Genomic DNA, 15,371 nt, shown 5'->3' on the forward strand with positions numbered 1-15,371 from the left:
CTTCCATGCTAGTATCTAGATGGCACCATTTGAAGCATTGTATGGTAGGAGATGTAGGTCTCCCATTGGGTGGTTCGAGGTTGGAGAAGCGGAATTGATATGGCCGGACCTCGTGCATTAGGCCTTGGAGAAACTCAATATTATCAAGGAGAGGTTGAAAACTGCTCAAAGTCGCCAAAAGTCTTACTCGGATGTCCATCATAGAGATTTAGAGTTCAAAGAAGATGATTGGGTATTTTTGAAAGTTTCCCCTATGAAGGGTATCATGCAGTTTGGAAATAAGGGAAAATTGAGTCCGATGTATGTCGGACCATGCCGAATCATTCAGAGGATTGGTCTGGTGGCATACAAGCTCGAACTTCCACCCGAGATTTCACTAGTACACCCAGTCTTTCATGTGTCCATGTTGAGAAAGGTAGTGGGAGATCCGTCCACTATTGTGCCAGTTAAAACCATTGAGGTTAATGAAGAGTTGTCGTATGAAGAAGTTCCAGTTGCCATTCTTGTTAGGCAAGTTAGGAAATTGAGAAATAAGGAAATTACATCCGTGAAAGTGTTATGTTGGAACCAGCAAGTTGAGGAAGCCACTTGGGAAGCCGAGATTGAAATGAAAAAGAAGTACCCACATTTGTTTGAATAGTCATGTGATAGCTTTTGTGTATTTAGCCCCTATGAACTATCATCTTCTGATTTGATCTATGTAAAGTTGTCCCCTTTTTGGTAATATGTTGCCTATACGGCCATGGTTGATGTTGTACAAGTTATATTATTTCTATGGAATATGTTTATGTTGTTAGGATATGTTTCTGGGACTCTCTGACAGGATAAGGCCTAGGTACAAAGGAAACTCTATCAAATTTTTCGAAAATTCAGGGAGTTGGCCAAATTTGGAGACTAATAGTATGTAAGCAGAAGGTTGCATAGAGATTGCTAATGAGCGAACCTTGATCCTCATTTGAGGACGAATGATCTTAAGCGGGGGAGGATGTGAGACCCCATGAAAAATTTCCACTCTACACCGGAAAGCTCGTAATAGCAATTAGGATCATGTGTTAGAGATGCGTAAAATTCTGCGGTCGAGAAATAATGTTTTCCAGAAAAGTGCGATTCTGTGGTCGAGAATGCTGTCGCATATCAGGTATGCGGACCGCATAGTCGCCGCAAAATGAATCAGTGTGTTGGTCAAATTTGAGGTCGACTGTGAGGTCAAGTATGCGATCACATAACCAATATGCGAACCACATAGTCGTCGCATATTTCCCTTGGGATTTTGTAAGGGGCTGTTCTGCGGTGCATTATGCGACCGCAGAATGGGTATGCGGACCGCATTTCTGCCGCATACCCAGACAGTGTGTTCAGGTTTTGGGGAGCATTTTTGCGGACCATTATGGGGAGCATTTTTTGCGGTCCTTCTACATTTGAGAATCTTGTACGTTGTTCATCTTTACCTTACTTACTTTAAAGTCTTGCATCACATCTTCTATCTCCTTCATGGCCTCCTTTCCCACATAGATATAATTCATATATACTTGCATCTCTGGTGTATGCACAATCGGGTGAGAGCTTCATACTAACTTCTTATAAGGCTGGTACTTCTTCTAATTAGCTTCCTTGTAGAGTCGTAGTAGAATATGGCAACTGTACTATCTCTCTTATACCTCTGCTATTTACGAGTGATCCTGAGGTCTATAATTCTCTTGGTCCACTCCTGTTTTACTTATTTGATGTAACTCTTTAGTTTCCTCTTCTTTCTTATCAGCATTTATGTGGGCTTAAGCTATCATCCAACCTGAGGCTCCTATTATTAGTCATTACTTTTGCCTTTCATAGGCGCTAAGGGATACTCATGATAAAATCCTTTAACAATTCAATCATTCGTCTATGACCTGGGCTCAATTCTTTCTTTTAACATATACCAGAATCTTCTATGGTTGTATATGTTGCAGGAGTAAAACTCCAAACTCTTAAGTTCGTTCATAATGTCACCAACTCGGGATCATTTATTGAATAATTCCTTTCGTTCCTTCTTATATTTCTTTAACGTAAGCTATTACTTTTCCTGGTCTTTCTGCCCCCCTATTGCGGGCATACTTAGCTTATCTTACTTCCTATGTATGCCAGAGTTTTCATGCAACTCATATGATCTCGAACATTACTTTTAATTCTACTTCTTGTTCATTAGCCATGCTAGGTATAACTTTCTTTTGGAATGCATACAATTTTGTAGTTAAACTATTATTACACCACCCTTTCCTCTTTAGCTCATTGTGCTTTGGTTGAAGCCTTCTTCTTTATCTCCTTAACTAGTCTTTCATTATGGTACTTAGGGAGAACCTTTGACTCTTATAAAGCTTTGAGATTATTACATTGCATACTCGACGGACCTTCTGATGTTCTTCCTTGCCTATAATTATCCATAGTTACTTACCTCCACGCCCTTGTGCTTGTAGTGTTGCTTTTGAAGTGATATTTTGACTGTCTTCCTAGTGGCACTCTCTTTTATTTCCGTACTACTCATACGATACCTTTAACTTCCCCGACTCTAATTGGAATATATCTTCAGTAATATAATGATATTACTGCGAGGCTGAATTCTCCATGTTGGGTTTCATATATTTATCTTGCATGATTTGATGATTTGTCTGTAGCCTCTTGTCTATTCATGACTAGGCTCTTCCTGAATCAACTACTAACTACTCGTTGGCCCATTCTCAAATCCATATTCCGCGTAATCTTTCTTAGGTTATTTCTTTTGTCTTAATTTACCCCTCGCACTACTTCCTTATTTATCAAAAATATCCCGGGCAGGAACCCTTACTTCTTTTTTTTGGCATCATGCTTCCATAATGTTCTGGAATCATAGCATATCTGTGACATTTGAATAAGTGCAATCTCATCCCTTTCTCATTTTTATCGCATTCTTCCTTTACCATTCTATAGTTACTAGATCCAATAGATTCTGACTTAATGTCATATCACTCCATATTCCCCCTTTTAGGGAAGCATTAATATTTAGCACTATGAAGATCTACCTATAGATGTTTTACCTCTTCATCATTGGCATCTCCTCACACTATCGATGACCCTTACTCGCCTTGCGAAAATCTTTCTGTACCATGGATAAGGAAATTCCTTACTCACGAGGGTGACACTTAGTATAACTGGCACATACAGTCCCTTAAGCTGAACCTTGCTTACATTGCTTTTTTTAGGGTAGCGTCTTCCTGAATGACCATTCACTCAATTTCTCATGGATCTTCTTCTATTGTCCATTCTATTATCGCCGGAACGAAATCTGAAACTCCCATGATGCCGAGTATTATTCAATCACTCAATCCCTAACTCACGTTTAGTTTAACTTGTTCACCAGCCCATACTGATTTCTATTATTCGAGGGTCTAACTTTTCCTTCTGGTAGTTGCATTGGAGTCACAAACCTATTTCTTGAAGTGAGGATAGGACTTTATGGCCTATACCCTATTGTTATCTCAAGGCCTGTCACCTCGCATCTTTTACTTCAATTGAGGATAGACTCGGTAATACTGTCATCTTTTTGATATACTATTGTCATCCTTGTATCATATCTTACTCATAATGCTTCATTAACTCTTTTCTTATTTCTCGCTAACATTTATGTCAATCACATTATTCTGAAATATTGAACAATACATTCCTTTGCTTTTAGCTCCCTTGCTCCATCCGCTGGCTCTTTGGATTGCTTAATGTTCTCGCTCTACTAGGGACGGGAGCCACACTAAGGTAATATTTATCCCTCCAAGGCTTCCAGTGCCTATCTTTGTAGTACTTATATCTAGCCTTACTATTTTAAAGTGCACCATCTGGATGTCTCACAAGGAGATTTATTAGTACTTTTGCAATATCCTTCAGAAACATCAACTAATACAAGTAATCCATCTACCATCTTTGGTTACTCTAACCCCAGCCGGATTTTGATATACTGTGCTTCTCTTAAACTATATATATTAGCTTCTATAGGGCATAACAGAGATTGGTGTGGCTAATTGCACATATCCTTGTTACAATTGAAAGTAACTCAAAATGCTTATATATCTTTGCCCGAATTGTAGATAATAATCTTCACTAACTGAGTACCTCGTTCCCTTCTTCACCTTGCTTCTTTTACTTGTTGAAACTTGTATCTACCTTCCGATTCTCTTATTGCTTTTTTACCATAAGAATGGATAGACATTCTTGCCTTACGGATCCTCATCAAGAAGCTTACACATCTCATGATTTGCTAAAAACCTCACATTTATTCATTATAAGCATGATGCAAAAATCGAGTTCTATTGACTCAACTCTTCCACAACTATGTCTCTTACCAATCCTCTTTCTAGGTGTAGGCATCGTCTTATTACGAATAAGATAGAGTTTAGGAAATTCAGTTCTTATAACTGAGATTTAGCACATGATCTAGAGTAAGAAGAAAGAGTGACAGTCTTAAATGCCCTGTAGCCTCCTGCTTATAAGTGTGGTGCACGACACACCCATAAACAAGACTCTACTAAACATGGCTTGTAGACTCCCTAGGACAGAACTGCTCTGATACCATTTTTGTCACGACCCAACTGATGGGTCGCGACGGGCACCCGGTACCGTACTCAACCGAGTACTAACAAAACGTATCTTTTCGTATCATACTATCATAAATAACTGGACTGGAGAGGCTGCCGTAAAGTAGGTAGATACAACATGTAATACAAACTTATACATAATACATATGGGCCTCTAAGATCAAAATAACCACTTGTATACCTAACATAGGCCGACAAGGTCTTATAGGAATTCGTATACATGACATCTGTCTATAAGCCTCTAAGAATAATTAATTTGCATAAAGGTCAGGACAGAGTCCCGCCATACCAAATAATACACGTCTAAATCATACTAACCAAATAAGAAACTCCGAAGCAAATGGAGCACACTAACATCTTCCGCTGAGCTGATAGCCTACTTGGAGGGCTCTCGACCTGTCTATCGGGACCTGCAGCATGAAACGCAGTGTCCCCAGGCAAAAGGGACATCAGTACAAATAATGTACCGAGTATGTAAGGCACATAAATAAGTACATAACAGACATAGAAAAAATATAGAGTAACTGACTCAACTTGTAAGTCTGGATAACTCTGTAAATCATGAAATAATTATAGTGTCATGCATATGTGTATGAATGTCATGTCGTGCATAGGTACATGTTCCATAACATCACCAGGCCTCTGAGGGCATCCCATCTGTGAGGCCCCGTGAAAAATTTCCACTCTACACCCGAAAGCTCGTAGTAGCAATTACGATCATGTGTTAGAGATGCGTAAAATTCTATGCGGCGAGCTTGCAAGTTGTGGGACAGACCTTTTTGGACTGATCTATGCTCTAAAAAGTCAAGAAATAATATTTTCCAGAAAAGTGCAATTCTGCGGTCGAGAATGCTGTCACATATCAGGTATGCAAACCGTATAGTCGCCGCAAAATGAGTTAGTGTGTTGGTCAAATTTGAGGTCGACTATGCGGTCAAGTATGCGATTGCATAACCAATATGCGGATCGTATAGTCGTCGCATATTTCCCTTAGGATTTTGTAAGGGGCAGTTCTGCGGTGCATTATGCGACCGCAGAACGGGTATGCGGACTGCATTTCTGCCGCATACCCAGACAGTGAGTTTAGGTTTTGGAGAGCATTTTTGCGGTCCGTTATGGGGAGCATTTTTTGCAGTCCTTCTACATTTGAGTATCTCGTACGTTATTCACCTTTACATTACTTACATTAAAGTCTTGCATCACATCTTCTATCTCCTTCATGACCTCCTTTCCCAAATAGGTATAATTCATATAATACTTGCATCTTTGGTGTATGCACAATCATGTGAGATCTTCATACTAACTTCATATAAGGCTAGTACTTATTCTAATTAGCTTCCTTGTAGAGCCGTAGTAGAATATGGCTACTATACTATCTCTCTTATACCTCTGCTGTTTACGAGTGATCCTGAGGTCTATAATTCTCTTGGTCCACTCCTGTTTTACTTAGTTGATGTAACTCTTTAGTTTCCTCTTCTTTCTTATCAGCCTTTATGTAGTCTTAAGCTATCATCCATCCTGAGGCTCTTGGTATTTGTTATTACTTTAGCCTTTCATAGTCGCTGAGGGATACTCATGATAAAATCCTTTAACAATTCAATCGTTCTTCTATGACCTGGGCTCAATTCTTTCTTTTAACGTATACTAGAATCTTCTACGGTTGTATATGCTGCAGGTATAAAACTCTAAACCCATAAGTGCGTTCATAATGTCACCAACTCGGGATCATTGATTGAATAATTCCTTTCGTTCCTTCTTATATTTCTTTAACGTAAGCTATTACTTTTCCTGGTCTTTCTGCCGCCTTGTTGCGGGCATACTTAGCTTATCTTACTTCCTATGCATGATAGAGTTTTCATGCAACTCATATGATATCGAACATTACTTTTAATTCTACTTCTCGTTCATTAGCCATGATAGGTGTAACTTTCTTTTGGAATGCATACAATTTTGTAGTTAGACTGTTATTACACCACCCTTTCCTCTTTAGGTCATTGTGCTTTGGTTGAAGCCTTCTTCCTTATCTTCTTAACTAGTCTTTCATTATGGTACTTAGGGAGAACCTATGACTCTTGTAAATCTATGAGATTATTACATTGAATACTCTACGGACCTTCTGATGTCCTTCCTTGCCTATTCTTATCCATAGTTACTTACCTCCACGCCCTTGTGCTTGTAGGGTTGCTTTTGAAGTGATATTTTGACTGTCTTCCCAGTGGCACTCTCTTTTATTTCCGTAATACTCATATGGTACCATTAACTACCCTGACTCTTATTTGAATATATCTTCATTATTATAATGACATTATTGCGAGGCGGAATTCTCCATGTTAGGTTTCCTATATTTATCTTGCATGATTTGATGATTTGTTTGTTGCCTCTTGTCTAGTCATGACTAGGCTCTTCCTGAATCAACTACTAACTACTCATTAGCCCATTATCATATCCATATTCCGCGTAATCTTTCTTAGGTTATTTCTTTTATCTTAATTTACCTCTCGCACTAGTTCCTTATTTATCAAAAACATCCCGGGCAGGAACCCTTACTTCATTTTCTTGGCATCATGCTTCCATAATGTTCTAGAATCATAGCATATCTGTGACATTTGAATAAGTGCAATCTCATCCCTTTCTCATTTTTATCGCATTCTTCCTTTACCATTCTATAGTTACTAGATCCAATAGATTCTGACTTAATGCCATATCACTCCATATTCCCCCTTTTAGGGAAGCATTAATATTTAGCACTATGAAGATCTACCTATAGATGTTTTACCTCTTCATCATTGGCATCTCCTCACACTATCGATGACCCTTACTCGCCTTGCGAAAATCTTTCTATACCACGGATAAGGAAATTCCTTACTCATGAGGGTGACACTTGGTATAACTGGCACATACAGTCCCTTAAGCTGAACCTTGCTTACATTGCTTTCTTTAGGGAAGCGTCTTCCTGAATGACCATTCACTCAATTTCTCATGGATCTTCTTCTGTTGTCCATTCTATTATTGCCGGAACGAAATCTGAAACTCCCATGATGCCGAGTATTATTCAATCACTCAATCCCTAACTCACGTTTAGTTTAACTTGTTCACCAGCCCATACTGATTTCTTTTATTCTGGGGTCTAACTTTTCCTTCTGGTAGTTGCGTTGGAGTCACGAACTTATTTCTTGAACTGAGGATAGGACTTTATGGCATATACCCTTTTGTTATCTCAAGGTCTGTCACCTCGCATCTTTTCCTTCAATTAAGTATAGACTTTGTAATACTGTCATCTTTTTGATCTACCGTTGTCATCCCTGTATCATATCTTAATCATAATGCTTCATTAACTCTTTTCTTATTTCCCGCTAACATGTATGTCTATCACTTTATTCTGAAAAATTGAACAAGACATTCCTTTGCTTTTAGCTCCCCTTGGTCCATCCGCTGGCTCTTTGGATTGCTTAACGTTCTCGCTCTACTAGGGATGGGAGCCATACTTAGGTAATATTTATCCCTCCAAGGCTTCCAGTGCCTATCTTTGTAGTACTTATATCTAGTCGTACTATTGTAAAGTGCACCATCTGGATGTCTCACAAGGAGATTTATTAGTACTTTTGCAATATCCTTCAGAAACGTCGACTAATACAAGTTATCCATCTACCATCTTGGGTTACTCTAACCCCAGCCAGATTCCGATATACTGTGCTTCTATTAAACCATATATATTAGCTCCTACAGGGCATAATAGAGATTGTTGTGGCTAATTGCACATATCCTTGTTATAATTGAAAGTAACTCAAAATGCTTATATCTCTTTGCCCGAATTGTAGATAATAATCTTCACTAACTGAGTACCTCGTTCCCTTCTTCACCTTGCTTCTTTTACTTATTGAAACTTGTATCTACCTTTCGATTCTCTTATTGCTTTTTACCATAAGAATAGATAGACATTCTTGCCTTATGGATCCTCATCAAGAAGCTTACACATCTCATGATCTGCTAAAAACCTCACATTTATTCATCATAAGCATGATGCAAAAATCGAGTTCTATTGACTCAACTCTTCCACAACTATGTCTCTTACCAACCCTCTTTCTAGGTGTAGGCATCGTCTTATTACGAATAAGCTAGAGTTTAGGAAATTCAGTTCTTATAACTGAGATTTAGCACACGATCTAGAGTAAGAAGAAAGAGTGACAGTCCTAAATGCTCTCTGGCCTCCTACTTATAAGTGGGGTGCACGAAATACCCATAAACAAGACTCTACGAGACATGGCTTGTAGACACCCTAGGACAGAACTGCTCTGATACCATTTTTGTCACGACCCAAACTGACGGTCGAGACGGGCACCCGGTACCGTACTCAACCGAGTACTAACATAACTTATCTTTTCGTATCATACTATCATTGATAACTGGACTGGAGAGGTTGTCGTAAAGTAGGTAGATACAATAAGTAATACCAACTTATACCTAAGACATATGGGCCTCTAAGATCAAAATAACCACTCGTATATTGAACATAGGCCGACAAGGCCTTACAGGAATTCATATACATGACATCTGTCTACAAGCCTCTAAGAATACATAATTTGCATAAAGGTCGGGACAGATTCCCGCCATACCAAACAATACACGTCTAAATCATACTAACCAAACAAGCAACTCTGAAGCAAATGGAGCTCACTAACATCTTCCGCTGAGTTGATAGCCTACTTGGATGGCTCTCGACCTGTCTGTCGGGACTTACGGCATGAAACACAGCGTCCCCAGGCAAAAGGGATGTTAGTACGAATAATGTGCCGAGTATGTAAGGCACATAAAATAAGTACATAACAGACATGGAAGAAATATAGAGTAACTGACTCAACTTGTAAGTCTGGATAACTCTGTAAATCATGAAATAATTATAGTGTCATGCATATGCATATGAATGTCATGTCGTGCATAGGTACACGTTTCATAACATCATCAGGCCTCTGAGGGCATCCTATCTGTGAGGCCCCGTGAAAAGTTTCCACTCTACACCCGAAAGCTCGTAGTAGCAATTAGGATAATGTGTTAGAGATGCGTAAAATTCTTCACGGTGAACTTGCAAGCTGCGGTTCGGACCTTTTTGGACTGATCTATGCTCTAAAAAGTCAAGAAATAATATTTTCCTGAAAAGTGCAAATCTGCGGTCGAGAATGCAGTCGCATATCAGGTATGCGGATCGCATAGTCGCCGCAAAATGAGTCAGTGTGTTGGTCAAATTTGAGGTCGACTATGCGGTCAAGTATGCGATTACATAACCAATATGCAGACTGCATAATCGTCTCATATTTCCCTTGGAATTTTGTAAGGGGCAGTTCTGCGGTGCATTATGCGACCGCAGAACGGGTATGCGGACTGCATTTGTGCCGCATACCCAAATAGTATGTTCAGGTTTTGGGGAGCATTTTTGCGGTCCATTATGCGGGCCGCATGTTAGCTTTGCGATCGCAGATCCGAGTCGGGGCTCCAGTTTTCTAAATTTTAAACCTGACCCCCTGTCGTTATATCCTGTGCAATAACTCATTTTGAGCCCATTTCCTGACATTTTTAGAGATAGAGAGAGGGATCTGAGAGAGGGGAAGTGCTTTCCATAAAAATTACTCCATGAATCCTTGGTAAGTCATTGAACATAATCAAGTGAGGGACCTAAACCCTCATCCCAAGAGGTAAGGCTTCATCACCTCAGCTCTCATTTTTACACATAGTTACAAAGGGTCATTAGTGAGGTAATTCATGGGGGTAAAGGGGTTTGCATTGCATGCATGTGTTCTTGAAGAGTATGGGGAATTATAAAAGAGGATGCATGGGTAATGGGCTAGTGTAATCTTGCATAAAAGAACCATAAGGCCTTAATGAACACTAATTGGCCGGTAATATGCTCAAAAGAGCTTAGATTATGATCTTTTCTTTATTATGAGTTAAATTATGCTATATTGCTTAAATAGATTGAAGTGCAAACATTCCGGAATGTTATAGGATTAAGGAAAGCTTGGTTGAGGTATGTATGGATAAAACCCCATCTTTTAAAAATTGAGCTTCATCGGTGTTTATGTGAATATGGTAAGGTTAAAGTTGAATTGTTGCATTGAGTGTTATTTTACATAAATTGGCGTTGTAACCTTATATGTGTGAAAGATGTGTCTCAACATGATCAACGTGCTATCTTGGTAATTTGAAAGGAGCAAAAAATATGAATTATGTAGTGAAATGCTCAGACCTTAAATTTAGATCGAAATTGCATTGTTGTGCCATCTACGTGAAGTCTTATCTATGCTTACAATTTAAATTGTTCTTGTGTGCACCTACTTTCCCAAATGGAAAAGCTAATATTAAAATTGGGAACGATGTAAAATGCAGCCTATTGCCAAGAATTATATGATAAGTTGTGGCCCCAAGTGCCTATGAGATGATATACGTGAAACGAATCGATTAATGAGAAGGGAACAATGCCTTGGTAAGGCGTCCTAGCCCATCGGGCCGAGATTGGACTCCGCTCAAGATAGCGGTGGTATTGTGAATGAATTCCAGAAAAGAAGGAAAATGATATTGTGATTCAAGTATATGTCTCGAATGAGGCGACCTAGCCGATCGGGTCAAGATCAGACTTCGCTCAAGATAGCGGTGGTATTGGAAACATATGATGAATAGTATGGAATGCCCCAAACTAAAAAGCTATGGAAAAATGATGTGGAAGTTGTATGATTCTTTTGATTGATAATGTGGTGATCGTTTGAAGTTTTGAGTTATATTTGTGAATTCCTGTTCTTGTATAGTTCTTTCTAACTAGATGGTGTTTCGTTATTCATACTAGTACTATTTCATGGTACTAACGTCCCTTTTGCCGAGGGCGCTACATTTTTAAATGAATGTAGGTGGATCCATAGCGGATAGTGCCGATCATGTGTAGCGGAGCATCCTCTTCTCAAAATCTTGGTGAGCCCCTTTCACCTTCAAGGGGTTTTGTGATATGCCTTTTGTTATAGACGTTTATTTTAAGGTATAGCCGGGGCCTTGTCGCCGGCGTTGTTATCACTATCTTGGGTATCCTTAGAGGCTCCATGGACATATGTGTGGGTTATGTACGGGCATTGGATGGGTCCACGAACTATGATGTAATTCTAATTCTCGCTTTTCTAAAAGTGTACTTGTATGTAATCTTGCAAACTTAACTACGGATTAATGTTGTGATTTAAAATGAACTAACCTTGTAGGATGCACTATCTTTCCTTGTCTAAATAAATGAATGAAAGCATGGTTTCACTATTCGTATCGAGTTTGGTGGGAAGTGTTTGATAAGGCTTACTTAGTTGGGTTTTCTTGATTGAGCACCGGTCGCGCCTCAAGAGTTTGGGGCGTGACACCATTATATCATCTCGGCCACTGTGGGCAAAATTATCAACGTATACCAGCTGATCAGGTGGTGGTGCGTATATTACATTGTAATCTTTTCCCATATCACATATACATATAGATATATACATGTATACACATATATAACACCATCTGTTTATGGGTCAATGTACATGAATGCAATGCATGAAAGGTACATCAATAACATCTCTTGGAGTGTCAGAAGACCATTATACCTTCGAATAATATCATGAAGTAAACTTTTTCAACTTACGTATTTTTCTATGACCCATGAACATATGATAGAATAATATGACACATGGGGAATCAAGAACATAAGCATCTGTAAAATTTCTATGAATAGAGTCATGTATGGAAATTGTGCATTTACACGTTTTGTTTGTGTCGTATGGACCATGCCAAAAAGAAAGAGGGATAGCCTTAACATACCTGGAATAGGGAAAAATTCATAAGATATTATTGAGAAGGATTGCTCCGTACTCCCTTAGAATCGCAATAATTCATGGTTTTTTGTTTGAAAATCAATGAATGTCTAGTGAAAGGCCTTGTATTTTGGCAATCCTCACTCTTGTGTTTGGCTACTTAGCAGAATGTTAAAGTGTTATATGATTTGAGTTTAGCTTCTGTTTTTGAAGTGCCTTTCAATTTGAAAGGAAAGTATGTGGTTTCTATACATAAAACTTATGTCTTATGACTAAGAGACTAGGTAGACTGTATATGGTTTATATTATATAAGATATGACTAAGAGACTAGTATGTCTTACACGTAAAGTCTTGTAGCCACCTAAGCTAATGTCACCCTTAGTCACTTCTTTATCATATGGCTAGCTGCCACGTTTTGGGGTGGAAATTATTAATCTTTATCCATGTATTAGTTAACTAGGTAATGTCCCGTTACCCGATAATTAACCAATTACCCCCATAATTAAAAATTATCTCAACTTACTTAAAATTCTACTTATTTTTAATATACTTTATACATCATACTACTATGGTCATATGGTACTCGTCCATAATTATCGGTATTTAACGCCCGACCCATATTTTATCCCAACATGACAAACTTGGATGAAAATTTATTTTTTTACTTGCTTCCCCTCCACCTTCACGAATTTACTCATTACTTGTTTGAAATAGCACAATGCTTATAATCTCCAAATAATCTATTCCTTAGACTGATGTTCATTACCTTACGACAAATTCAACGTACAATACTACACGGTGCAACATCGTCATAATTTAATATTGTGAAGCGTAACATCATCGTAGTGTAATACTGCAAGGCGTAACATCATCGTATTATAATACTGTAGGACGTAACATCATCGTAACATAATACTAGGGGACGTAATATCGAAGTAATATTGAAGGGCATAACATCATTCCCCCCCTTTGGAACATTCGTCCTCGAATGTTGACTGATGCTCTTATCATTTTCATAACTTATATCTCTTGTGAATATCTTAATACTCTCCTACAATTTAGGCAATTGTTCTGTGAATAAATCCAAAGGCTATGGTATTCCCCCTTTTAGGCCTCTTTTTCATGCCACGACTTGTGGCTGGAATCCTTCCAATCTCGTAACTGTTGCTACCTTCTTTTATGTAGCATGTACGATTCTGACCTTGTAAGTGCTCCTATGTGATTCTTCTCTCCTTTTTTCTCTAGCATTTAGCCAATCTCTAGGCCTTACTTTGTGAACATATACAAAGCTTGACAAAATGTCCCTCTAGGCATCTATAAGTATACTGAACTTCGTCGCTCAGTACTTTGTTGAACTTACGAATATGGCTATACCTTATTCCATGGATCCGTTTATCCATCCGTATGACTTTACTACATCAAGATAGGTCATACTATACCGTAACTCTTACTTGGATTTATCGTTACTGAGGTCTGCTACCAAATTCCAGCTTACTCTCGTTGCTTATCCTATATGTATAAGTCTAAATCCTTAAATGCTTCCTTATTATTGTTCGTCTTATAAGTGATGACCTAACCTCACTTCATACTTTGTAACTTTTATCTATCCATTATTGATTTACCTCAATGTTGATTCATCATCTACCGCTGATAACTTGATCTTTTATGTGACAGCGCCGCTAGGGCTCGCGCCTCGTCGGGGACATCTGGAGCAATTATATTGATCCACCTAGGGGCAATACTATACTTCCATAACAGTATTGTGTAGCATTCCAATATGACTCACCTTACATGGGTATTTTAATCCTGTACAATTCATGCAATCCTCTTCAAGTAATTACTCAATCGAAGGCCCAAACGTCATCCTTTATGTACCACAATTACACCCTTATTCTACTATTAGGGCAACATTCAATCGCTTTTACATGTTATTAGTCTTAGACTCCTTTGAGTTCATTTAGGGTATAGTGAGCTTTGTATAACTTAGAGAAACCATATGCTCTTCTTGTTTTCATGTGCGTAATCTTGAGGACTTATCCATTTTGTTACTTTCTCACTCGCATATTCTTATCCTTACTCATGTCTTCTTGAACCTTGTCGCTTCACCATACAATAGCTTGCGACCTACACATCTCTATTTATATTACTTACAACCTTTCAACTTGCTTGCATCATAGATTTCCTTATGTCATTTTGGAACGTCAAGCGAGACATCACATCGTCTCTAACTTTTCTTTACTCTCTTGGTCAAGATTTTCGATACCTAGACCATAGGCTGGAAGATATGCCACTGACGATGCCACTATCATTCCTGGATATTGAATCCCTGCTCTTCTAGCCTTCTATCCGAAGTATGGACTATTCACACCTTCTACATTTGAGTATCTTGTACGTTGTTCACATTTACCTTACTTACTTTAAAGTCTCGCATCATATCTTCTATCTCCTTCATGACCTCCTTTCCCACATAGGTATAATTCATATAATACTTGCATCTCTGGTGTATGCACAATCCGGTAAGAGCTTCATACTAACTTCATATAAGGCTGGTACTTCTTCTAATTAGCTTCCTTGTAGACTCGTTGTTGAATATGGATACAATACTCTCTCTCTTATACCTCTCCTATTTACGAGTGATCCCGAGGTCTATAATTCTCTTGGTCCACTCATATTTTACTTAGTTGACGTACCTCTTTCGTTTTCTCTTCTTTCTGATCAGCCTTTATGTAGGCTTAAGCTATCTTCCGACCTGAGGCTCCTGGTATTAGTTATTACTTTAGCCTTTTATAGGTGCCGAGGGATACTCATGATAAATTCCTTTAACAATTCAATCATTCGTCTATGACCTAGTCTTCATTATCTCTTTTAACGTATACCAGAATCTTCTACGACTGTATATGCTGCAGGTATAAAACTCCAAACTCTTAACTGCGTTCATAATATCACCAACTCGGGATCATT

The 15,371-nt window shown here is 38.6% G+C and overlaps 1 protein-coding gene across 1 annotated transcript; it reads left to right on the plus strand.

Annotated features, from left to right (window-relative positions):
• Window positions 1–298: 298 nt before the first annotated feature.
• LOC138879894 (uncharacterized) lies at window positions 299–640 on the plus strand. Its single transcript, XM_070159537.1, has one exon. It carries the CDS (start codon window positions 299–301, stop codon window positions 638–640), a length of 342 nt encoding a protein of 113 aa, XP_070015638.1.
• The last annotated feature ends 14,731 nt before the right edge of the window (window positions 641–15,371 follow it).

This window comes from Nicotiana sylvestris, chromosome 10, assembly GCF_000393655.2.
Source record: "Nicotiana sylvestris chromosome 10, ASM39365v2, whole genome shotgun sequence".
In the NCBI taxonomy this organism is placed as follows: Eukaryota; Viridiplantae; Streptophyta; class Magnoliopsida; order Solanales; family Solanaceae; genus Nicotiana; species Nicotiana sylvestris.